This window comes from Siniperca chuatsi, linkage group LG10 (assembly GCF_020085105.1).
Source record: "Siniperca chuatsi isolate FFG_IHB_CAS linkage group LG10, ASM2008510v1, whole genome shotgun sequence".
Taxonomy (NCBI): domain Eukaryota; kingdom Metazoa; phylum Chordata; class Actinopteri; order Centrarchiformes; family Sinipercidae; genus Siniperca; species Siniperca chuatsi.
In genome coordinates this window covers 17,536,455-17,562,200 of record NC_058051.1, presented here as the reverse complement: position 1 = coordinate 17,562,200, position 25,746 = coordinate 17,536,455, and the positions used below count along the sequence as shown (strand labels likewise).

The following is a 25,746-nucleotide window of genomic DNA, read 5'->3' as shown; positions in this document are numbered from 1 at the left end:
GGAAAGGTGAATTCAATTCAATTAAATTTTATTTATATAGCACCAAATCATAACAGAAGTTATCTCAGAGTACTTTTCATATAGAGCAGATCTTAATAATAGTATTTACAGAGACCCAACAATTCCCACCATGAGCCTTGGCGACAGTGGCAAGGAAAAACCCTCTTTTAACAGGCAGAAACCTCGAGCAGAACCAGGCTCTGGCTGGGCGGCCATCTGCCTCGACCGGTTGGGTGAAGTCATGACTGTACCTTTCTGTTTCCCGCAGTGGCCTCCTGCTTGAATATGTGTTTGTCCTGACCTTTAATGACTCACAGCAGGTCCAGAACAGTGCAAGATTAGTGAAGAAGCCAGTAATAGCTAACTATTAAGTAGGCTGTTATATCATTTTTTTAATGTTTAGTTTAAAGGTTTTGCCATAAATCTCCCACATTATGATTTTTCTTTATGTTAAGTTGATGACATTAGATTATTTAACTGATGTTTTCTCACATATAGCCTTTTCATGTGGGAAGAATACATGCTTGCAGTTCCAAAAGTGTCTTTTCTTCAGCCAATATTTAAAGTTCAGCAGCACCAAATACTTTCTTTTGCTTTCCAAATTTAGCGTCCTTGGCGGTTATTTGCGTCAGGCTTCGTAAATATCCCACCAAGTATTTAAATCATTTATCAAGCAAAAATGCCTAACATTGTTTGGCAAATGTGAGGATTTACCACTCTGCTTTATATCAGTTTAATTGTATATTTGTTTTGTTGTGGGCTGTTGTTTGGACAATTTGACTGTTGGACTCTGAAAAATAGTAAGAAAATAGTAAAATAGTTTTCATTATTTTCTGACATTTCTTAAACAATTATCTCAATAATCATAGAAATGTTTTACAAGTTAATGGATAAGAAAAGTAATCTTTAGTTTCCATGTACATGCCTTGTACACTAAAACAAAACATGTCTGTTAATCTGCAGTTTAACTCACTCTGCCTCTCTGTCGTCTGCTACCCAGATGGCCATGTTGCTGAAGCTCCAGGAGTCGGCCAACTACATAGAGTCTCCAGAGCGGGAGGGCTGTCTGGATCCCACTCTGCAGGCTACACTCTGAGGAAAACATGCAACTGTCAGTCAAGATATGGAACTATGGACTTTTTATAACGGCTGACACAGCGGGTGCAGTACCAATGAGACTTTAAAGACTCAATAATTAACTTAACTGTGTGCTCAGTGAGCAGCTACAAAGCTAAATGTAAAGGATCTATAGAGAGAGAGAGAGAGAGAGAGAGAGATTATGGACGAAGGGTTTGCTCTGCCCTGCTATCAGAACTTTGGAAAGACAATTAAACTGCTTTCATAGGAAGCTGTGATGATCATGTCAGGGAAAGACATCGACTTGTCTCCTCTCTGCCCTCAATTTGTTCCAGATGCTTTGAATCTGCAAGTGCATGGTAACCGGAATAGTATGATGCAAAATATTACTTATAATCCTATTGATCAACACCCATTCTTTTCTTTTCTTTTTGTTTCGACCGCCACAACTTTCACCACAACTATTGGTGCTCACTGTACTGGTTTTCTTTGAAGACGCATGCTTCACTTCACAAAGAAATTCACCTCGGAAGTAAGTCTGATTTCCTCAAAAGTAGGATCATCACTTGACAACAGCCAAAAATGCACTTTATTTTCTACTTGTGGTAATTGGATTTTAGGAGGCTGTGTCAGTGACTGTGTATCAAATGGGGACTATGAGTTAGGCCAAATCATGCAGTTCATTAGTAATTCCTCTAAGTGGCAGCATCTACTTATTCCTGCCTCAGCGCTCTCCTGATGTGCTTTCTGACTTATCAAAGGTGCTCCGTATAGAACATAACACACACTCTATGACACAACTATAAAAAAGGCCTTGAATGTTTTTTCTTTTCTTTTCACTTCAGCCATTGTGTCATTCATGGATCGAACATCAGAACTGTGAAGCTGTAAGAGTAACATGCATGGGTGAATAATGAATAGAATAATGAATCAGTTTTAGGGTCAGTCTGTAAAGAAAATGTCATCATTAGTGGACTCAGTAGCTACTGGTTTTCTCCAGTAGCATACTGGCGTCATAACCACAGAAACTGACATTGACCCTACTCAACATACTGTATTGTAAACACAGAAAACTAAAAAAACCTGCTTGTTTATCTAGTCTGCCAAAACTGCCTACCATTTCTGGCTATGCTTGCGTGTATTCTGTATTTAGATATCAGTTTTAAAACACAAAATTCTAGATGAGGATACAGCTTTGAAAATCTTGATTTTGTAGGATTTTATACTGAGTCATCTTCAACGATCGTCTGTATACAGCAACTACCACCTATGTATACCTAGTGTCATTATCTACAGCGGCAGACAGTGTAGACGCATTATACTTCTGTCGCCAATGTTTCGATCATTTCTCTTTTATCATCCCACAAGAGGAAAAAAAATGCCATCAAGTGATAAGAATCTACAAAAAATATTTTCCTTATTCATTGCAGTTGCTCTTTATAACTTTGATAACATCCCTTTTTTTCAAACTGTAGAAATGAGTTTCCTTCTCACACGTTCTAAGAGTTACTGTAAGGGCTGGGGGTAAGAAAGGTTGAAACTCATTTTTAAGTGGCTTCCTTTTATTCCTTTCCTTCATTTGTTTGCACATAATATATGTTAGAGTACTAGATTACAGAAAGTATTTATTGCTCACATCCTGACTGTTCTCGTGAGGAAGGAAGAAAGCATTAAAAAAAGATGTGTAAGAGGAGGAAACTGTAGGTAGTAGAGATATTCTTAAACCTCTCAGCCCTGTGCCCCTCAACCCTGAAGTACCTCAGACTGCCATATTCTGTCTAGACATTCCTCTACTTTCCAAACAGGGTGCTGATGTAAAGTAGAGACATGATGCCTAAGTCTATCTGTGCCTGAAACACAATTTGGCCTGAAGCTGCTTTTGAGCTGCTTTAATCTACCACATGGAGGCCTCGATTTAGAGGAAACATCATCACTTCCTCTCACCTACTCTGATGTCACTTTAATGTCGGCACCTCGATGCCCAGATTCCGGGTGGCTGGTAGTCATGGTGATAAGCTGTTAGTTAAGGTGATGTGTGTGTCAGTTAACTGCAATAGATGAGAATGTGTCTCATGGCTGCTTGTGTGCAATTTGACACCATCTTAGTGTGAAAGACTTGACATCTTTGAGCAGTTGCCTGAGAGTTAGAAGCAGCGTAAAAAAAAAGATATTAGCCTGGAGACGTAATGTTGATGCATGTATCCCTGCTGTGTTTCCCAAAGTGTTGTTTCATTGGACCTACCACACCTAAACCTTAGCACGGGAGGGATTTTTAATAACTGGATATCTTCCTCTTTTCATGTTGTTTTTAAGAGCAGACATTTGTTTTTTCTTATGCAAATATTTGTAAAGGTTTCTTTCTCTTTTGTACATGACATCACTATTGTAAACACTGTAAATAGTCAGTGCATCTGCGACAACAATCACTAAAAACGTGTAGAGATCTAAGAGAAGGCATGTCCCCTGTATGCAGAAAAAGGGCGTCCTCTGCGGTTTTATTGTCTTCCTCCATTAGGAAGGAGCACTTGGCTTAAAATGGGTCCTAATTATGGTTGTATGGCATGTCTCTATAACCACATCAAGTCCCATATGTCTAACATTGAGAAATGGACACAATAAAGTCATGCCATTCTTCACATCACTACCTGTCTCTGCTGTATGTTTACATTATATTTTCCACTAGAAGGCGCTAATACTACTGTATATGATCATTTATTAGGTTGTGTGACTATTATATCTCTATTTGGTGCTTTTTATTTTGCATTAACCAAAATACATATTTTTCCTCTTACCTGTAGTGCTATTTATCCATCTAGATTGTTTTGGTGTGAGTTGCCGAGTTCTGGAGATATCGGCCGTAGAGATGTCTGCATTTCTTGAATATAATGGAAGTATATGGCACTCGGCTTGTGGTGCTAAAAGCGCCAAAAAAAATACATGAATTATAGGAACTATCAGTAGAAAGAAAATAGTTCCTATATGAAACTGCTCGCAACAAGTCTGTGGATTAACAGTCCTAACAGAGATGAGGATGTGACTGAGGTGGGGAGGGGGGTATTAAAGTCAGGGAATGGGTGGAGTTGTCTACAAGCCCACGAACCCTCAAGCTAAACGCTATATATATTACCTAAGACCCTGCTGGCTCCATCATCCAGAGGACTGGCCGTCTGTCAGCACGATGCCAGGCAAACCTGCGCCCATCAAGAAGTCCCCAGCCAAGAAGGCTGCCGAGAAGGCACCTGAGCCCGCCCCGGAGCCTGAACCCGCTCCCGTAGAGCCTCCACCTGCGGAAACACCTGCGGAGGCTGCGACTGTCGAAGCCGCTCCCGCTGAGGCACTGGCCGAGGGAGAAGCAGCCCCCGCCGCCCCAGCAGAGGACACCCCCGCAGCGGAAGGAAGCGCTCCAGGTACCTTGGGACAAAAGACCGTAAAAAATCCCTCTTGAAAATACTCAGCTAACTTTACTAATCTTAGCTAGGTAAGGCTAGCTTTCAGATTTCAAATGTAACTGACTTGGAGTAATATTGCTGCTTTTATAAGTGACTAGAATTTGGGAGCACAGAAGTACACTCAGCTGCCAGTTTATTAGGTACACCTAGCTAAAATCCTAACTTTTCTTCATGAAGTTTCAGTTTGTCTTTAAACTGTTTTATAGAGGTGTTGATTCAACTTTATGGGCATTTTGGAGGCCACGGGCCTTGTATGGAGCTGTTGAATTGTTTTGACAGGTTTTTCTATTATTTTGTCCACCCCGTTTATGTCAATGAGTGTAGCCTAAACAGAAACACCTGTCAGTATTAATGCAAAACAGTTCAACAGCACCACGAACTACAACAAAAGTGAACATTTTAACCTTCATGTAGGTATTATTTATTACAGGACTGTTGTATTAGACTACAGTAGTTTTAGCTAGGTGTGCTTAATAAACTGGCAACAGAGTGTACATGTAATATTATGAGTTATCTTGCACTTGCGGAGACCATGGGACATGCACATGCAGCAAAAGACACACCAGCCACAACTCTTGAAACAGGGGCTGCTGCAGCAACTTTAACCCCCATCACAACCAAACTGTTACATATTGAAATTCTTTCTCAAAATGTAGCCCTTTTTCACGGTAGAGCTAAGACAGTGCAGACTTATATATTCTCTCATGTCTTGCATCTCAAAGTATAAAACAAGTATAAATCTAGTGAGTGTGTGGACTCGCTGGTCATCAGTGGTTGATGCTTTGCAAATTAGGACAATATTGAAACTATAGGAGACTGCAAATTATGGTACCCAAAAGTCATTATACTTTCATACACTTTGATGAGGAAAATAAACACCAATAACTACATTAGAGAATTGCCTTTTATTCACCTTTCTCTCCTGGATCTACTGTAGCGCTCTTCACCTGCATCATGTATCTAACATCAAATACACTTGCTGCTGATGGTAAATCGCATCGTGATTATTAATGGCCATTTTCAGGTCATTCATTTCAGTACATTTATATTAAATTAGCCATTGTTGCTGGACCCACCATTGATATCTACATCACCACCAAGGTACAGGTAGTGGTAAACCCAGCGATGAACCAGTTATATCTTCTCTTACTCTCCGTCTACATGCAGTAGAAGCCGTTCCTCTTTTCTCTCATTCAGAGATTCTGTTCACCACACCTTGGTTGGTAGTAAATCAGTGGTGGATGTAGTCGAGTGACTGGTATTGTTTTTGCCTGCTAACCTCAACATGTAACCTCTAACTTCAGTTGATGCCACAGCCACTGAGGAAGCAGCTGATTTGGCAGCTCCCTGTGTTGGTAAACACACACCACGGGCGGTCTACACACACACAAGCTGCAATGCATGTGTGTTTGTGTCCCACTGTGCACTACACATGGTGTGTATGTTTCTTGCTCATGATCTGTTGTGTTTAATGGTATTTCTGTCTGTAAACTTGATCATGTGTAAGTTTTCATCTTTTTTAACCAACCCATGAGGTTTCTCTTTGTGGACATGTATTGGTCTGACAGTGTCTCCAAAATGTGTTCAGGAGTCAGTTTTTGGGTCTTTGAACCATCTGTTCTTGTTAATGTGAATTCCAAAAGCCTCGTCCACGCTGCTCTGTCCTGCTGTTTGCTTTAGTGGAGTGTATCTTGATGAAATTAGCTTGAAACTGATTGATTCCCTGCATGAGTAATGTCATAATGTAAGTCACTAATTGGCTTTCTTAATGACATTTTAACGCCAGCTGCTGCTCCCACTGCTGAACACGTTGCCGCTGCTCCCGCTGCAGAAGCTCCCGCAGATGGTAAACACACACAACAACGCTACTACTCAACCACAAAATACACTGCAAACAATGATGACTTCTTTATTGAAAAGCTCATCAAACAAGTGCTATCCATCATGCTTTTCCCCAGCTGTGAGGAGTAATGGATTATTAACAAAACTTTGGACCTCCTGATATCTTTTCCAGTGAAAATCAAAAGTGATTGGCAGGTTGAAATGGCACTAAAGGGAAACAATGCTCTGGATATTTATCAGGTCCTGATTGCTGGTGTTTGTTTCTAAAAACGACATTAACCTCCTGCTTGTTTGATGCTAGCTGCTCCAGCAGAAGCTGCCGTAGTTGAGGAGCCGCCAAAGGCCCCCACGCCCCCACCTCCTGCAGGTAACACCAACATTTACGCTCTGCTGTTAGCTTCGTCCTGCTTTGAACACCCAATCAAGGTCAATGACAGATGTTATGACAGGGACAAATGTCTCTTCTTGCTGCTTTTATTTGTCTTATAAACTGAATATTTTTGAGTTTTGGACATTTGGTTGGACAAAACAAGACATTTCAAGATGTCACATTGGGCTTTAGAAAAATATGATGTCAAATTTTCACAATTTTCTATATGATTGATCAGTTAATTGAGACAATAATCTGCAGATTAATTGATAATAAAAATAATCGTTAGTTGCAGCCCTACACCTAATCATGTTGTACAATGGAGAGTATGTGGGTAATTATTCTATTTTGTGTGTATTTTCAGTGTCATTTCAGTTCACTGTTGTCCACTTAAACCCTTAATTAATTCATCTGCACTGTTTGAACCTCCTTCAGTCCCCACCAGCACTCCTCTGGAAGTATCTGTGGAAGATGTGAACGACTCCAGCCTTACCATTAAATGGAAGACGCCAGAGACCATCGGAGACTCCGGCCTGGACGGATACATCATTGAGTACTGCAAAAACGGAAGTAAGTCAGTGTATATATGTGTGTGTATGTATGTGAGGCTGCGGGGCTGCACCTGTCCCCAGAGTGTCAGAGGGCAGATAGACTCATAGCTGGGTCCAGGCCATATACGGCAGGCAGCATTTCACCGGCTGTCATTGTATCTCCTGACACCACTTTTAGAAGCCCTCATTTGCTCAGATGACAGCATGCCTTCTGAGATTTCATCATGGCGGCCAAAGTGTACTCCTTATGGGCAGGTTGTTTGTAAACTTGTGTCGACAGGTGATAAACCACTTAACATGTCCCATTAATGGGGTGTTTTACACACTTTGTAAAATGGAAAAAAGTTTCAGGAGGAATGTATATTTAAAACAATAAGTTGCAGCCTTATCAAGCTATTATGATATGTAGTGAAAATTGCACTAAAAGCGACATACTAACACAAACCCTGGGTTTCCCTGCAGCAACAGACTGGGTTGTAGCTCAGGAGGAGTTGACCTCAGCTAACCGCTACTGCGTCAAGAATCTGACAACCGGTGACCTGCTGCATGTGCGCGTGGTGGCCGTAAACCCCGGTGGCCGCAGTGAACCTGGTACACTAGCCGAGCCTGTGCCAATCCGCGAGATTGTTGGTGAGTAGCAGCAAATGTTATTTCTCAAACTGTAAAACAGACCACTCACACGTGTCTACTTAAAGGGAAATTCCAAACAGCCCAAACTGCGATTGTAAGCTTGTCTTAGTAGAAACTAAAGAAAAACCAACTTGTCGTTTTGATTTCTCTACAAAATTCCTAACGTCCAAACAAACTTTCCCTACAAAAGATACAGTTGATATTTGAGTTTTTCACCAGTGTTAATACAACTTTTAACTGTCTGTCTCCAACCTCTTTATCGGGAGCTCTCTGATAGTTGTAACTTATGACCTATCCTTAAAATACTCATGTTGCAACCAGGGAGGCAGAGGTGGTATTAACTGCTGGGGGCCTCAAATGGACTGCACAGATGTATGCACATAAATCCCACAGGTGCTGACAAGAACTTTCATTAGCTGTAAAACATGCTTTCACTTGTACACACATCTTCAGTCGTTACTGCAGGTTTGACAAATAAGAAAATAAGAAGGTCAAGCACTCACAAATTTTCTACTTGCATTTTTATTTTTTATTAAATGAATAGCAGCAGTCTATGGACCTTTTGTTTCCTGCTGGTAGCACCCTAAAGGACTAAAAGAGATGTAAAGCTCACAAGAATAATACATAATATTAAAGTTTATTAATTTAGAGCTTATCAAAATCAATGATTAAGAAGCGCTTTACAAACTTAAAACTTTAAGAAAAATTAAGTGAACATGGACAACTTTCACTCAAATAGCAAATGCAAAATGAGGGAAAAGGATTAATTATTACCAATATACATCTATATACATAGGTATACAACATTATACATATAAATATAGAGAAGAGGACGTTGCTTTCTTTGTTTTGGCACCATAGGTTGGACAACAGTCTGAACCATCAACTGTATTTTGTACGGCAACTTGAATTGTTTAACTGTAGAATTGATTGCAGTTAAAATGATAAAAAATTAACTGATACAACATATTTAGGATATAGACATACAAAAAAACTTGACGAAAGAAAAACATTGGGTCCAGGCCAGGAAAAAAAACTCTTTCTTATAGTATACAGGATCTGTTGCACCGCTGCACCATATAGTCTCAAGCATGGGTGCTGCAGTGGTTAACTGTCTGGCTCTAAAATGGCTGCTGCTGCATCAGTCTTCCAGATGATTTAATGGAAGACTGAGTCAGGCAAAGGAAAACGTTTGGCTAATGAGCCATCTGGCAGCCATATTTCTTACTGACTTCAACCCTGTCAGTGTGACCTCACTGTCACGTACTTACTTAAATTTATGGCGGTGGCTCTTTAGCTGTCCCGTTTTCTGGCACTGGTATCACTTAATGACATTATAATAAAATAAATTGTCCATAATATAACAAGCTCTTAGCATTTACATTTTCCTAGCAGTTCAATTTTAGCCATGCTTGCGACATGGCTCAAGGGATGTAGGTCGTTCTGTAGGTCCACCACTTTGATATAGACTCAAATATCTCAGCAACTATTGAACAGATTGCCATGAAGGTTGGTCTACATATTCATGTCCCCCTCAGAGTTAATTGTAATAGTAAAATAATAATCTAGCACTATCATCAGGTCAAAATTTCACTCACTAAATACCAGCAAAATAACGACATTCACATCAACCTCAGCTGTATTTTGTGTTTAGTGCTAATTAGCAAATGTTAGCATGCTACCACACTAAACTAAGATGGTAACATTAAATCTGCTATACATCAGCATCTTAGCACTGTCATTGCTTATTATTATTGCTTAGCATTTCACTTAAAGCCCCGGTGGGCCTAAGTGTAGCAAGATATGATATCAGAGTTTCGGTATTGATACCAAAACAATACTTTTTTGATAAATATAAACATGTTTTTATTGTTATTTATTTTTTTGGGTATCCTGATGTAATTCACTTCAAAGTCACCTTTGTGTAAATTCCTTTTACACTGGTTTGTATTGAGAAGTGCAGCAAACGGCTTCTAAATACACATGGACCCTCATTTCCTGTCACCTCTCTATATATAATAAAGGGTTAAAATGCCCCAAAGTAAAACTTTCAACCTTTTTGTTTGTTTAAACTGAAGTTGGTTTCGGTACTGGAGCCGTGAATTTCCATCAGCCCTCACACTGAGCCACATTGACGTAGTGTGGACCTGAGCTGACATCCCCCAGTTATCCACTTTCAGAAGGACAGCTTACCGTCTCTGAGCGTATTTCCTGTTCTGGGTTCAAATCGCTGCGAACAAACAGAAACTTTAGTGGAGAAATGCAACCAGAACTGCTGGTCAACTGAGGAGAGCGCAACATGAGCCTAATTGATGGATTCTGGGTGGCTTGTTGGGGGGTAAATTCAGCTGTGTGTCAGTCACACGCTGTCCATACCAGACACCCATCTACATGCACAAGCTTCTGATAAAGACACATTGTCCTACATATGCTGAAAGCCCCCCACAAAGACACTTTATCCAGAGACAAAGACAGATTATAGACTGTTTGCAGGAGGACTTGCTGGCTGCTGGATGCTGTAATGCCAGCAACACTTCTGGGCATTGCTGGGAAGTGTGCTGATTAGCAGGGATTAGTGTTTGAGCCAAATCTGGAGGCAGACCTGATCCTCATGGGGAATGATGGATCCAGGAGCCGGATCCCACCCTGTGCAGCAGTGCTATGGTGACAAATGTTAGGACGAGGAGGATGAGACACACTGGGCAAGAAACCAGGTTACATGGGGAGCAATGAAACAGTAGAGGGTGACAGGTACAAAACGATGGACAGGAGGTTGATGAGGAGTGAGATAAGGGGACATTTTGAGTGGATGAGGAGAAGGGTGAGAGAGGTGATGGAGGGCAGCAGCTTGGTTGTTTCATGTATCCTGTAAGCCCAGAGAGCTTTTCAGACATTTGCTGCTTTTGCAGAAACACGCGGGGGATGCTGTTCTTGATACTTAGCGCCCGGCCAGAACGAAAACCATCCAGCATAGTGCCCAAGTAAATGTCACACGAAGTCCCAACCGCAGTGCAATTTAATCCATATTATTTTATTCAGAGCTAAGCACACCAGCAGTTATCGCAGATGATTTGGGTGTCTACAGTTTCTAGATTGTGATGTTTGACCACTCCAATCTGTTAAAAGCGATGACATCTTCCTGCTAAGTCTTTGTGCAGGACATGAGGGAACACGTGTTGGAATTCATCCAGGTTTCTCATCACCAAAGCTATTTTAGGAGCTGCTAGATGCAGGGTCTTCCTCTTTTGCCTTGCTCTACCCAGATACTGTACTTATCCTTCTCTTTCACAGAAACTTCGGCTAGATTTCCTATGTCCTTTTCTATGCATGACTACTCATAATCATCAGTAAGAGTGGGACATGGATTTATTTTTGACTTTAATAACTACATAGATGCATGTAATTTTGTTTTGTCACGGAATTTCAAATATTGTACCATGGAAGTATCATTGGAAACATTGGTATCAAATCTCAGAAAGGGCAAATAGTCTATTATGTTTTTTTTTGGTTTGTTTTTTGCATGTGGTATCTATTATTTTGTTCTTAATGTGTATGTTTATGTCTTTATGTAAGTATAATAAATAGTGTCAATGCTAATAATATTTAATCTAACAAACATACTAAGGCTGCAACTAACAATTATTTTGATTTTAGATTGCCAATAATTGTTTAGTCTATAAAATGTTAAAAAATAGTGGAAAAAATTGCTATTTACAATTTCTCAGAGCCCATAGTGATGTCTTCAATTTGCTTGTTTTGACCAATCAAGAGTCCAAAACCGAAAGATATTCAGTCTACTATTTATATGGCAAAGAAAAGCAGCAAATCATCGCATTTTAAAAGCTGAAACCAGAGAATATTTGGCATTTTTGCTTGAAAAATGATAAATCGGTTATCAAAATAGATCCATTTTCTGTCAGCCGACTGATCAATTAATCTCTCTCTAATCAGCTCTCATACATTATAATCATCATCCTTTCTAAAAGAAGTAAAAGAACACATTTACACTAACAAGTTAACTATCAAAAATATTAAAATAGATTTTTTGTGACGTGGATCGTTGGACCGTATGAACTAACTTGGGGGTTAATTTTAGCTCCTTCAGTCATGTTCTCTTGTCAGCTTTGCCTAGCAGTGGCTGGTCTATCTGGGTCTTGTTGACCTGTCATTTTGAGCATACATGACCTCACTTTGTAGACACAAACTGGAAGTGTACATCACACAGTTTGTGCACTGGTAGCTGGTGATGCTAGCAAATGTTGTCAAGTGGAAGATTTATTTACGTAGGTGTCCAGGTGATCTCACTTACGCCAAAGTGACTTCTTGTTTTTCAGACCGTCCCAAGATCCGCATGCCCCGCGTCCTCAGATCCCGTTGTGTCAAGCAGGTTGGAGAGCAGATCAACCTGGTCATCCCCTTTCTTGTAAGCCAGCACATACACACACCATCTGTATAGGCCACGAACAACATATACAGTTGGCACAGAAAACTTACATACATTACCATGCATCTTCTCATCTCTTATCTCTCTTTTTCCAACTCGTCAGGGAAAGCCCAAACCTGTGGTGTCCTGGCTTAAGGATGGTCAGCCTCTGGATACAAAGAGGGTCAACGTCAGGAACAGTGACAAGGACAGCATCATGTTTATCCGCACTGCTCAGAGGGAGGACTCTGGTGTTTACGAGATGACTGTTAAAGTGGACAGCTTTGAAGACAAAGCCACCGTCACCCTTCAGATTGTGGGTGAGTCGCACATGCATATGTTTACACACACGGGCGCATAAATGTTGACTTATTTCAGACCTCCCTGTTGAATCTGCTCAGCTGTTTGTGCAGCTGACTTGTCGACTTGTTGGTTCTGAGACTCGTGACTTGCTCCGACAGAATTTCAATGCACCAGCCGACATACATCACACCTCTAACAATGATGTCCTTTGACCCCTGAGTGTTTGACCCTGCTGTCAGCTGCTAAAGTGTGTGGCCTGACATTAGAGGCATTACCATACAAATATATGGTTGGGAGTAGACAGCTTTCATGCTTTGAGAAACACACTGATTATGATTTCAATTCCTTTATAAATACTTACAGTAATGTGTCTCCTCAGAGCTGCCCGGCCCTCCTGCCAGTGTGAAGCTGGTGGATGCCTGGGGCTTCAACGCTGCTCTGGAATGGACCCCTCCCAAGGATAATGGCAACACAGAGATCACTGGATACACTGTCCAGAAGGCCGACAGGAAGACCGGGGTATGGCAGATGTTCACATACAAACACACCAGGCCAATCACTTTGTCAGACTGTTTGAAGTTGCAGACATAAGCTTCATTAACGGGAGTCCCGCCGTAGATACCTATGGCGTAGTGTCTGATTTCTTCCATTGCTGCTGATAGCAACACTAGACAAATGTATCGTATATGTTCAGGCCTGTCATGCTTTAATTATATTACCCATTATAACTGTGTTTACATTCTTTCATTCACTTACTGATAAGAACAAAGGTGGGAAGAATCGTCTTGTCTCATTAATGAATATGAGACTATTCTGTGCAGTCATGGCATTTACATTGTTTCATTCACTGTGATAGAGACGGGGGGTCACAGCTGAGCAGAAGATTTGCAGGAAATGTTTTTGCTACATTACTGAGAAGAAGATAAATGAGAACCTTTACATTCATGGAATGTGAAATTAAAACTTGTTTGTTTGTTTGTTTTTTAAATCAGCAGCCAAGGAGGACAATTTTGGATATTGCATTTGTTTATCAGTGGTGTTAAGAGTCACTGATTTACCTCTAACAGAATACTGGGAACAATTACACACACACACACACACACACACACACACACACACACACACACACACATATATATATATATATATATATATATATATATATATATATATATATATATATATATATATATATATATATATATATATATATACACACACACACAAACTGTATGTGAGTTTAGACTTGGAAACACAGTATTTGATATTATGTATTTAGGTATACGCAGTCTTTAAACATCAGCTCCTCCTACTACTTACAGTATGGAAAAAATCTCTAATCAGAAGGTCTGGATTAGATTACTATGTCTCTTTTCTCTGGTGTTTACTTAACAGTCTATCAAGATGCTAATAGGTCTTTTAAGTAAGTTGTGACTCACGGGCCTGAAAGGGATCTGGCAGAGATGTAAGAGGGCACTGCCATTACCTATAATGCAGCCCAGGACATTCATAGGCGAGGACATACATGTTCTATCACACTCCATTTCTCTCTATCTTTCTTTTATACTTGCTGGTGTAGTGAGTAGAGAGAATTAGCCTAAAACAGGCATCCTAATCATTCTAAACTTACAAGGCGGTGAGGACTCCTCAGCAGATGTCTGAAGTGGATGGACGGAGAGAGAGAGAAGAAATGTGGGAGTGATTGATTTAAAAAAAAGAGAAGGAGAAGATGAAAAGAAAAGCAAGAGGGAGAAAAGTCAAATAAATAAAAGTAGGGCATGATCTCCTCCTTGAACCGCCACCTTAACGTGGTGGAGGGGTTTGAGTACCCGAATGACCCTGGGAGCTATGTTGCCTGGGGCTGTATGCCCCTGGTAGGGTCACCCATGGCAAACAGGTCCAGGGTGACGGGTCAGACCAAGAGCGGTTCAGAAGACCCTTATGGATTATTTAAAATCAAGGCCAGTTACGTCGCCCGGATTGGCGCTACCGGGGCCCCACCCTGGAGCCAGGCCTGGGGTGGGTGCCCGACGGCAGCGCCTGGTGGCGGGCCTTTCCCCACGGGGCCCGGCCGGGCACAGCCCGAAGGAGCGGCGTGGGGCTGTCCTCCCGTGGACCCACCACCCGCAGGAGGATCCGTAAGGGGCGGTGCAGAGAGATCTGGGCGGCAGTCGAAGGCAGGGGCCGGCGACCAGATCTCCGGACACAGAAACTGGCTCTAGGGACATGGAATGTCACTTCGCTGGGGGAAGGAGCCTGAGCTTGTGCGGGAGGTTGAGCGTTACCGGCTAGATATAGTCGGCCTCGCCTCCACGCACAGCCTGGGCTCTGGAACCCGTCTCCTCGAGAGGGGCTGGGCGCTCCATTTCTCTGGCGTTGCCCGGCGGGGAGAGGCGGCGGGCTGGTGTGGGCCTGCTCATAGCCCCACAGCTCAGCCGTCACGTGTTGGAGTTTACCCCAGTGAGCGAGAGGGTCGCGCCCCTCCGCCTCCGGGTGGGGACAGGTCTCTCACTGTTGTGGCGGCCTCACGGGCCGAACAGCAGTGCAGAGTACCAGGCCTTCTTGGAGTCCCTGGGAGGGGTACTAGACAGTGCACCACCCGGGGACTCCGTTGTTCTACTGGGGACTTCAACGCCCAAGTGGGCAGCGACAGTGACACCTGGAGAGGGGTAATCGGAAGGAAGCGGCCCCCTGATCTGAACCCGAGCGGTGTTCAGTTGTTGGACTTCTGTGCTAGTTACAGTTTGTCCATAACTAACACCATGTTCAAGCACAAGGGTGTCCATCAGTGCACGTGGCACCAGGACACCTAGGCGGAGGTCGATGATCGACTTTGTTGTCGTATCATCTGACCTCCCGCCGCGTGTCTTGGACACTCGGGTGAAGAGAGGGGCGGAGCTGTCAACCGATCACCACCTGGTGGTGAGTTGGATCCGCTGGCGGGGAGGAAGCCGGACAGACTTGGCAGGCCCAAGCGTATCGTGAGGGTCTGCTGGGAGCGTCTGGCGGAGCCCTCTGTCAGCAGGGTCTACAACTCACACCTCCGGGAGAGCTTCTCCCAGATCCCGGGGGAGGTTGGGGACATTGAGTCCGAGTGGACCATGTTTTCCACCTCCATTGTCGATGCGGCGGCTCGTAGCTGTGGTCGCAAGGTTTCTGGTGCCTGTCGCGCGGCAATCCCGAACACGGTGGTGGGCGCGGAAGTAAGGGATGCCGTCAGGCTGAAGAAGGAGTCCTATCGGGCCTTGTTGGCTCGTGGGACTCCCGAGGCAGCTGACAGGTACCGGCAGGCTAAGCGTGCTGCAGCCCGTGCGGTCACAGAGGCAAAAACTCAGGACTGGGAGAGGTTCGGAGAGGCCATGGAGGAGGACTATCGGTCGGCCTCAAAGAAATTCTGGCAAACCGTCCGGACGGCTCAGGAGGGGGAAGCAGTGCTTCACCAACACCTTATGCGGTGCGGGTGGAGAGCTGTTGACCTCGACTGGGGATGTTGTCGGACGGTGGAAGGAATACTTTGAGGATCTCCTCAATCCCGCTGTCACGTCTTCCGAAGAGGAAGCGGAGGCTGGGGACCGGAGGCGGACTCATCCATCACCCTGGCCGAAGTCACTGAGGTTGTTGGCAAGCTCCTTGGTGGCAAGGCTTGGGGGTGGATGAGATCCGTCCTGAGTATCTTAAGTCTCTGGATGTTGTGGGACTGTCTTGGCTGACACGTCTCTGCAACATCGCGTGGCGATCTGGGACAGTGCCTCTGGACTGGCAGACCGGGGTGGTGGTCCTCTGTATAAGAAGGGGACCGGAGGGTGTGTTCCAATCACAGAGGATCACACTTCTCAGCCTCCCGGTAAGGTCTATTCCAGGGTACTGAGAGGAGAATTCGTCCGATAGTCGAACCTCGGATTCAGGAGGAGCAGAGTGGTTTTCGTCCCGGTCGTGGAACACTGGACCAGCTCTATACTCTCCATCGGGTGCTCGAGGGTTCATGGGAGTTTGCCCAACCAGTCCACATGTGCTTTGTGGATCTGGAGAAGGCATTCGACCGTGTGCCCCGGGCGCTTTGTGGGGAGTGCTCTGGGAGTATGGGGTCCGGGGCCCTTTGCTAAGGGCTGTCCGGTCCCTGTATAACGGAGCAGGAGCTGTGTTCGCATTGCCGGCAGTAAGTCAGACCTGTTCCCGGTGCATGTTGGACTCCGCCAGGGCTGCCCTTTGTCACCGGTTCTGTTCATAATTTATATGGACAGAATTTCTAGGCGCAGTCAGGGGCCGGAGGGTGTCGGTTTGGGAACCACAGGATCTCATCTCTGCTGTTTGCAGATGATGTCGTTCTGATGGCTTCTTCAAACCAGGACCTGCAGCATGCACTGGGACGGTTTGCAGCCGAGTGTGAAGCAGCTGGGATGAGAATCAGCTCTTCCAAATCTGAGGCCATGGTTCTTGACCGGAAAAAGGTGGTTTGCTCTCTTGGCGTGGGTGGGGAGTCCTTGCCCCAAGTGGAGGAGTTTAAGTATCTCGGGGTCTTGTTCACGAGTGAGGAACGGATGGAGCGTGAGATTGACAGGCGGATCGGTGCAGCGTCTGCAGTGATGCGGGCGCTGTATCGGACCGTTGTGGTGAAGAAGGAGCTGAGTCGAAAGACAAAGCTCTCGATTTACGGTCAATCACGCTCCTGCCCTCACCTATGGTCATGAGCTTTGGGTAGTGACCGAAAGGACAAGATCGCGGATACAAGCGGCCGAAATGGGCTTCCTCCGCCCGAGTGGCTGGGCGCTCCCTTAGAGATAGGGTGAGGAGCTCAGTCACACGGGGAGCTCGGAGTAGAGCCGCTGCTCCTCCACGTCGAGAGGAGCCAGCTGAGGTGGCTAGGGCATCTGATCCGGATGCCTCCTGGACGCCTCCCTCGGGAGGTGTTCTGGGCATGTCCCACCGGGAGGCGGCCCCGGGGAAGACCCAGGACACGCTGGAGGGACTATGTCTCTCGGCTGGCCTGGGAACGCCTCGGGATCCCCCCGGAGGAGCTGGAGGAAGTGTCTGGGGCGAAGGAAGTCTGGGAGTCCCTGCTTAGACTGCTGCCCCCGCGACCCGGCCCCGGATAAGCGGAAGAAGATGGATGGATGGATGGATGGATGGATGGATGGAGGGCATGATCTGTTTGAGTCTGGATGTATTTCAGTTGGGTTTCTCAGGGTGGGTTTGGTTTGTTGAATAATTGTTGAATATATTTTATTGTTTTTTAATTAATTAATTTTAAGTATTTTAACTGTTCAAGTTTTTTTTTTTTGTAGAGTTGATTGTTGTTCTATTGATATCTGTCGTGTTAGAAGATCCAACCATTGTGAGATGTTAATTTGTATCCTACTTTTCCAGTTTAGTAGTATTGTTTTCTTTGTGATAGTTAAGGCTACAAGTAGGGGTATTATATGATATGTGTTGAACATGTGTTGAGCATATCCAGATTGCCAAGTATGCATACAGAAGGGGGATAATGGAATGCTACAACCTTGGGATAGTGTGGTGGTTACTTCTTCCCAGAAATGTTTTATCGGTGGACAGACAGTTGAGTGTACAATGAGTGCATATGTCTGATCCGGCAAATCCCATTATGTGCATCTTGTACTGTGTGATGTGTGTTCTATGAATGATCTTGTATTGTATTAGCTTTCCGTTATTGTTGCTAGACATGCTGAAGATGTTATTACAGATTTTATTCCAAAAGTGGTTATTGGTGTGGATGTTGAGGTCTTTTTCCCATTTATTGGGATATGAGGTGCATTGGTAGGCTCAGTGAAAGATGAGTTTATACAGTTTTGAGAGTGGTTTGTTTGATTTTGCAATTTTATTTATGCTGTCTAATAGTGGTGGATGTTCCAGGTGTGTGCTAGAGATATCTATTTTTGCCTTGATTGAGTGTTTTTAATTGGATGTCTTGTAAGTATTGTTTTTGCTCAATGCCATATATGTCAATAAGCTGTTGGAATGTTAACAAGGTGTTATGATCAAAAATGTGACGGAGGTATTGTCTTCTATCCTTGCTGTACTAAACTGGCCGTCCGTTGTGTCTCCACCTGCAGGAGTGGTTCACGGTGTTGGAGCATTACCACAGGCTAACTGCCACCGTCTCAGACCTCATCATGGGCAACTCGTACTGCTTCAGAGTCTTTGCTGAGAACCAAGTGGGCATCAGCGAGACAAGCGCTGTCACCAAGGAAGTGGCCACCATCCAAAAGACAGGTGACCTTCTTGATTAATTCCTTCCTTCAATTTGTTGATATGAAAGAGTTTAGTGGCAGGGCTGCAGTACAAGTGGATACTTCTATTTTAATGAGCTGCAGTAAGTTTGTGAGAGTCGTGTGTGTGTGTGTGTGTGTGTGTGTGTGTGTGTGTTTAAAGTGAAGACTTGAGGAGGAGTGGAAATGGCCTTGGCACTGCTTTAATCATAAGTGGGTAGCTCTCTTGGCCAGTGCTCAGCTACTACCGAAATAAATTTTAAGAGGCTCTGGCAACATTAAGACAGCTGGCAGAGCAAGTGTTGCTCTTCCTGTGTGTGTGTGTGTGTGTGTGTGTGTGTGTACTTGTACATAGTGAGGACTGAAACATGTTTTTTACCTACAGGCTGAGAACATTTTTTGAAAAAAAGCTTTTGGCCGGAACTCACAACTTCAATGGGCTGTTTGAAGATTAAGACTTGGTTTTAAGGGTTAGGTTAGAATTAGGGGCTAGGGAATGCATTATGCCAATGACGGTCCTCACAAAGATAGAATTACAAGGATGTGTGTGTGTGTGTTCCTGTGTGTGTTTATACAGTATTTACCTGTGCACGTGTTCCTGCAAGGAATGTCATTTCGTTATGTAGGTCAGTGCGCTAAATCTGGTGATTTGTGTTTGAACGTAGGAGTGTCTATGCGTGCGTGTGTCACTTCTTGCCATTTGTTGTTTTTTTTCCCTCATCTTTCTCTTTAATGATCTAAAAGGTGCTGCAATCTTTTTCAGGCCAATACTGCTTGGTGTCTGTACTCTGTACTTTCAAAAAGTTGATCATATGAAAATGTTAACATGTAGCAACACAACAATGGCAAATTCCTGTGATGTCTTGGTATATATCAGTATTGTTAAAATGTTCTTTAATATTGTGATATTGATTTCAATCATATCGCCCAGCCCTATTAGTGGCCACTGTGTATCCTTATAGATATTCTTTTCTACTAATGGAAGACAGAACTTGAATCAGAATCAGCTTTATTGCCAAGTAGGTTTAAACATAAAAGGAATTTGCTTTGGTATTTTGGTGCAAAACAATAAACATAGAAGAAATATAAAGAAAGATAAATGTATGTAGGATGTGCAGCACATTAAGCTGCCAGTATACTCTGTCAGAACTGCATGTCGGATGGTCAAATAGCTTCGGAAAGCCCCTCCCCCCACACCTATCTGATGCGCCGTGATTGGCCAGTGAGAAATTAAACTGGGTTTGAACTTCTCACTCTCTTTTTTCATTATTGTCACATTTCATGTGAACAACCGAGTGCACCACTATGAATACCTTCCAGGAGAGTCTGTCTGTGTGTGCCATTATCCTCATATTTAAATGTCTCCTGCTTCTCTATAAAGCCTAAAGTCTTTTTGTGAATGTTGACAGACATTGTGCATCCTCTTGTGGACAGACACAAGAGGATGCACAGCGGAGAGAAGCCGTACATAGTATTGCTTTCAGACACTAGTTAGCCTCTTGTGCTTAACCACTACTTATATGTATGTCATGTGGCTGCAGCTGTTTCACAGTAAAAACCTTCCTGGTCTGTCAATAATTACTATCCCTTAAATAAGTATAGACAGGTATTTTAATTTCATATACAATACCAAGACGTAGTTGCCAGTGTGATCTTAACCTTGTCCCATGTGTTCACAGGTATTGTCTACAAGCCTCCCGAGTACCTGGAGCACGACTTCAGCGAGGCACCCAAGTTCACCACACCCCTCAGTGACCGCGCTGCCACTGTGGGATATACCACCAAGCTGCTGTGTTCTGTTCGTGGATGCCCCAAGGTCAGACAGACACTCCTATAGTATATCTTATCAGTGTCGCTCTTCCAGTGTGTCTTGTATTTTAACCTGTGATTGGTTGTTTGGAGCACATGCTCACTTAACATAGCAAGGAGGTGCTGGGGAAACATCTGGAAGAGCAGGGTTATGTCTTGTTGTGATTTGGGATATTTTTCATATTGTAGGAAGTTGAATTCTATTTTCCTGATACAACATTTGTTATTCTATATTTAAACAATTTAGTTCTTACTGAGGACCCTCGATAAAGTGTGTGTGTGGTATACTGCTTCAAATGAGATATTAATGTCACTGCTATAAAGATCCACTGTAGAACTGGGGCAAGGCTTACACTGGTATGTCTGTATGAAGTTTCAGTATGTCTCTCACTGTTCTTGGCGGCTGCTGCTCTGGTTAAACATATCTTTACAGTTGTCTGGCTGACGCAGACGGCTTAGGTGGCAGGCCATGGTGGAAATGCAGTTGATTATGCGTCCTCGCTGTCCTTGGCTTCTCTCACCAAGGACAGCAGCGGTTGGACAGTCTTCACATTTGTGTGTAGTGTAGTTGAGACAAATCAAACGGGAACTGATGTAGGCTCGGACTGCGCTCAGCATGCCTGATTGTCCCTGAAGAGCCTGAGTTTGATGACACAAGCCAACACAATGACTCAAGAGAAGAGGGACTGGTACCAAAAGATATTCATGTTTCAGGGACAGCCGGGAACATCCAGAAACCTTGGTGTGACATTTTTTAATGTGGCATGTGTGGGCATTTCCCAGAGCTGTGAGTACAGTGTGTTTATGGCTAATACAGTGAAACCCTGGCTCATCACAGGCATCTGAGTGGATGCCTGTGTTTGCGAATACGGACACAGTTGCTGATTCACGCCCTGGGCCTGAAATTATCATCCATAAACCTAGACCCACTGTGTCTAAATGAGTCTTTAGTGCCTGTCCCTGTGGACCAGCAGACTTGAGTTCTGCAATCAGAGCAACTGAGTCGTAGCAGCTGTGTGAAAACATATCCAGTGATCATCTGTAGGGGACCACGGAAAGCGAGTCACTTAAAACCTCTTTCATACAAGGAGACCCACATACTCTGAATGTGTACTGAACCCATGTTTGACCCCATACTTATGAAACTGCTGTCACAGGTTAATCCCTCAATGACACCATTCACAGACAGTCGACTGTAGTTCCTCACACATCACTATAAACCACATCATTACATAGAATTACAAACAATTGAATTACATAAAATAGCATGTGTTTATTGAGCCACATTCTCTTCTCTGGCTCAGAGTCTAGAGCCCATTGAGAACTGCAGAGGAGGTCCAGCAGAAAGGCTTGTAGTTGTGATAAGTTGTCCCGCTGTCTCTGATAAAGAGCTGTCACATAAAGAGACAGAGACTACATGGGGAGCTGAGTGAGAGAAGGGAGAGAGGATAGATGAGCAGAGAAGACAAAGAAGAGACAATGATAAGACGTATAGCCTGTTGTGCTGTCATGGCTAAGTGGAGATGTTGCTGTATCACGGAAGGTACTATTTTTGCCACCCGTCCAGACTTCAGCACTGTTATCAGTGTGACTGACATCTACTCACATGGATGCCCAAAGACAGAAATATGGTAAGAGAGAAAGGAAGATAAAATGATAAGAGCAGGAGAGACGAGTAGATGGATTTACATTGTCTTTATATCTGTTATCTCTGTCAATTAAACAAGAAAAGGGCTCTACTTTCATGTTCGTGTCGCACCGGCCTGTAGCGCACTGCTGTAATTTCCTTGTATCTTGGTGACTCGCCGTGCACCCCAGTGGGAGGGGATGGCGCGGTAAAGGGTGTGGCGATGCCAATCCAGCGGCGTACTGCAGTTTTGGTGCAAGAATGAGGGTGCCTTGCACAGCCCACTGCCTGCCTCCTCAGAGCAGGTCGACAGCTCAGCACGCTTGTGTTCCATGATGTTTTGGTCACTTTATTTGGTGAAGTCACACCCATATAAACCTCTCTAAAATCACAAAACACCTTTTTTCACGTCTTTCCTCTTTTATTCTATGTTTTCCAACCAGCTGACATGCAATCACGCAGACATGGCATTTAATTTGTCTGACAAAATAAAGATTCACGAGTGATTCTTACCAGCTCTGTAGTACCAGCCAGTAGTTGAGATTTTTCAGCCTGGACAAAAGTGGTGGGCCCCAGCCGACAGACCAACATTGCCATCCATAGACAAGCGCTGCTAGCAGGGCTGAAAATGCATTCTATCAAAATCCTTTTTCTATAAATCATGCCTTTGCGGGCAGATTCCTGAAGCACTGATCCAAACTATGATCTCATTTGATCATAGATTTTGGAGTGGTACACCCAACTGTCCCAGTCATATAAAACCTGCAGGTCTGGCAAGATATGCATAAGTCAGTTCAATTAATATTAATCTCTGGATCTTAAAAATCAGTTGTTACCTCATCAGGGAATAACCTACATACTCACCAAATCTTTGACCTTCTTTACCTTTTAAACTCGCACGCCAGTTCCTGAACTCTCTAAACTAGAACAAACGTCTATTTTATTAAAAATATTGTCGTAAGCAGGGATGCAAAACTAAATATGTTTCACAAATGGAGGGAAGGAATGGTTGAAACAAACTGTTCTGAAGTGCATCAGCTGAGGTGAAATCCAATAACCAGAGTCATCTTGCATGAAGCAGGACTGTGAGGAAAGGGAGAGTGTCACTGAAACCCAAAGCAGCACATACCTGATGTCAGCAAAAAGACTCCCATTCTACTCAACTGTCACACTCAGCACAGACTGTCTGAGCTCACTGGAAGACAAGCTGACAACAGAATAAAAACACAGTCTTCTCAAATGTTCAGTTTGCCTAAAAATACATGTAAAACTGTCGACCAAAAAACAGGCAATTCTGGTTAGCAGGGTTGTTGTAATACATGCGTAATATTGGAATTTCCAGCAACGTGTTCAACTTGGGAAAGAAAGTAAGTACATTGATTAATTTGGCTGAGTGTCAATGTGGTAATGGTAAGCTCAGATAGAAGGAAGTAAACACTGTTTACAGCCATGATAGGGAATTTGTTTTTGTTGAAATGCCAGAAGCTAAAACTGTACAATAGCATCAATAGTCAGAGCTTCAAAAAATAACCATAAGGATGATTTTTTTTTCCTCCATCCACCCATTGTAGAGTTTTGTAAAGAGCTAAAATTCATATTTAAATGACATATTCTCATTAAATGTACCATGTAATATATTTTTTCTTTTGTCTGATACACTGGTGCACTGGAAAGTGATCCTGAATCTCACCCTTGGTCACTGCTGATGTTTTAAAAATCAGCACAGTTGACAATATATTTTCAAAATATCAACATGAGGTGAGAGGAAATTTTTAGAATTAGGTGTGGCACTGGGCACTATAACAAAAGAGGAAAGCTATCTATGAGGTATGCTGTAGATAGGTTAATGAGTTTATAAATGTCTCCCCTCGTCCTCTCAGCCTAAGATCGAGTGGTTGAAGAATCAGATGGTCATCGGTGACGACCCCAAGTTTCGTCAGATCTCTAACCAAGGCATTTGCTCCCTCGAGATTCGTAAACCTTGCTGCTTCGATGGCGGCGTGTACACCTGCAGAGCCAAGAATGCCCAGGGAGAGGCCACTGTCTCCTGCAAGCTGGAGGTCAAACGTACGTATTTACAGACAAATGAAGAATAAAGTTTTCAGTGAACACAGTCCAAATCTATTGAGGTTACAAAATCTCTTTAATGGAATTGTTCGATATTTTAGAAAATATGCTTATTTGCTTTGGTTAGCTTAGCTTAGCATAAAGACTGGAAGCAGAGAAAAACTGCCAGGCTGGCACAGTCCAAAGATAAAAAAAAAAAAAAAAAAAAACGGCTTACCAGCACCTCTAAAGTTCGCTTTTTGACAAGTTATATCCTGTTTGTTTAATTTGTTCCATAACCACAATGTAAAAACAACATGTTGGTTGTGGTTATATGGGGGGTTATGTGCCGGTTTATGGATTAAACAAGATATAACAGGTTAATTAGAGCGCTTTAGAGGTGCAGGTAGGCTTATTTTGTTAGCTTTGGACAGAGCCAGGCTAGCTGTTTCCCTGTTTCCAGTCTTTATGCTCAGCTAAGCTAATCGGCTGCTGACTGTAGCTGGATATTTAGCGCATCGTGAGAGTGGTATCAATCTTCTCATCTAACTCTCAGCAAGAAAGCAAATATTTAAACTGTTCCTTTTAAATGTTGGAAATTTATTTGAACCTGTTATTGGTCCCAGTTGATGATTCCAGTTTCCACAACTCCATATTTTTACCAAACAGTGTAACTGTAATAATATACCAGAACTTAAATCCATTTGAAAAACAAATAAACTTTATCTTCCTCTCCCAACAGAGATTATTCTTTCAGAGGCAGACAAGGAGAAGGGCAAATAAACCAACACCCAAACCTCCAGAGGTAAGGAACAGAAAGAAATATCCATTCATATCCAAGAGATTGTTGAGTAAAACAAACATGTCACTTGTGGGAGCACATTTCATGAATAAAATATCCTTTAATCTACTACCATCACTAACACTTTGGTAAATAAAAAAACAATTGTAGTGTTCTAAATCTCATAGCATCAAATTAAAACCAGTAACAATTCATTTGTCCTTTATTCTTCCCTCTCTCATATGTGTCACCCCACTTCTGCTCCCTCTGCCCTTCTCTGTACATCTTGTATGTCGCAAGCCCTGCTTTTGGATGTGGTAATGTGGCAAAGATTAATGTGAGTCGAATAGAAATACCAAATTTGATGTTTTTACAGCTTAAACGTTTCTATTTATACCCTCACTATTAGGCAGCCACATAAAGGTTTTGGTATAGGCACTTTCATTTAAGCTTTTTAAATGCTTGAGTGGTGTAGTCTTTCAAGGAGTGCCAGGAGGCTTTGCTCACAGTGTCATTTCAACTGCTGACAGGAGAAGCACCATTAAAGTATTTAAAAAAGCAGGAAGTGGTGAGAGAGGGTGGTAAGATGAAAAAGACAAAAAGGAGGGACAAAG

The 25,746-nt window shown here is 43.1% G+C and overlaps 2 protein-coding genes across 16 annotated transcripts in view; both read left to right on the top strand.

The window, feature by feature from the left end:
* Positions 1–3,718, top strand: part of LOC122882395 (neuron navigator 1-like) — a 106,237-nt gene extending 102,519 nt beyond the window's left edge. For all 13 annotated transcript variants that reach the window (XM_044209711.1, XM_044209721.1, XM_044209720.1 and 10 more), the window contains one exon: positions 1,001–3,718. In XM_044209711.1, coding sequence (XP_044065646.1) covers positions 1,001–1,096 — 96 coding nt within the window. In that variant the 3' untranslated portion in view covers positions 1,097–3,718. The remainder of the gene's footprint in view (positions 1–1,000) is intronic.
* A 436-nt stretch (positions 3,719–4,154) lies between these two features.
* The window catches only part of mybpha (myosin binding protein Ha), a 31,598-nt gene continuing 10,006 nt past the window's right edge, over positions 4,155–25,746 (top strand). Inside the window, exons 1-13 of one of the 3 annotated variants that reach the window (XM_044209745.1) lie at positions 4,157–4,484; positions 5,831–5,961; positions 6,313–6,372; positions 6,670–6,735; positions 7,174–7,308; positions 7,752–7,919; positions 12,254–12,342; positions 12,467–12,662; positions 13,025–13,164; positions 18,714–18,873; positions 20,549–20,685; positions 24,186–24,372; positions 25,094–25,156. In XM_044209745.1, the coding sequence (XP_044065680.1) occupies positions 5,928–5,961; positions 6,313–6,372; positions 6,670–6,735; positions 7,174–7,308; positions 7,752–7,919; positions 12,254–12,342; positions 12,467–12,662; positions 13,025–13,164; positions 18,714–18,873; positions 20,549–20,685; positions 24,186–24,372; positions 25,094–25,134 (1,413 nt within the window). In that variant the 5' untranslated portion in view covers positions 4,157–4,484; positions 5,831–5,927 and the 3' untranslated portion in view covers positions 25,135–25,156. Of the gene's footprint in view, positions 4,485–5,830; positions 5,962–6,312; positions 6,373–6,669; positions 6,736–7,173; positions 7,309–7,751; positions 7,920–12,253; positions 12,343–12,466; positions 12,663–13,024; positions 13,165–18,713; positions 18,874–20,548; positions 20,686–24,185; positions 24,373–25,093; positions 25,157–25,746 lie in introns of all 3 variants that reach the window. The other 2 variants (XM_044209743.1, XM_044209744.1) reach the window with 2 other exon arrangements.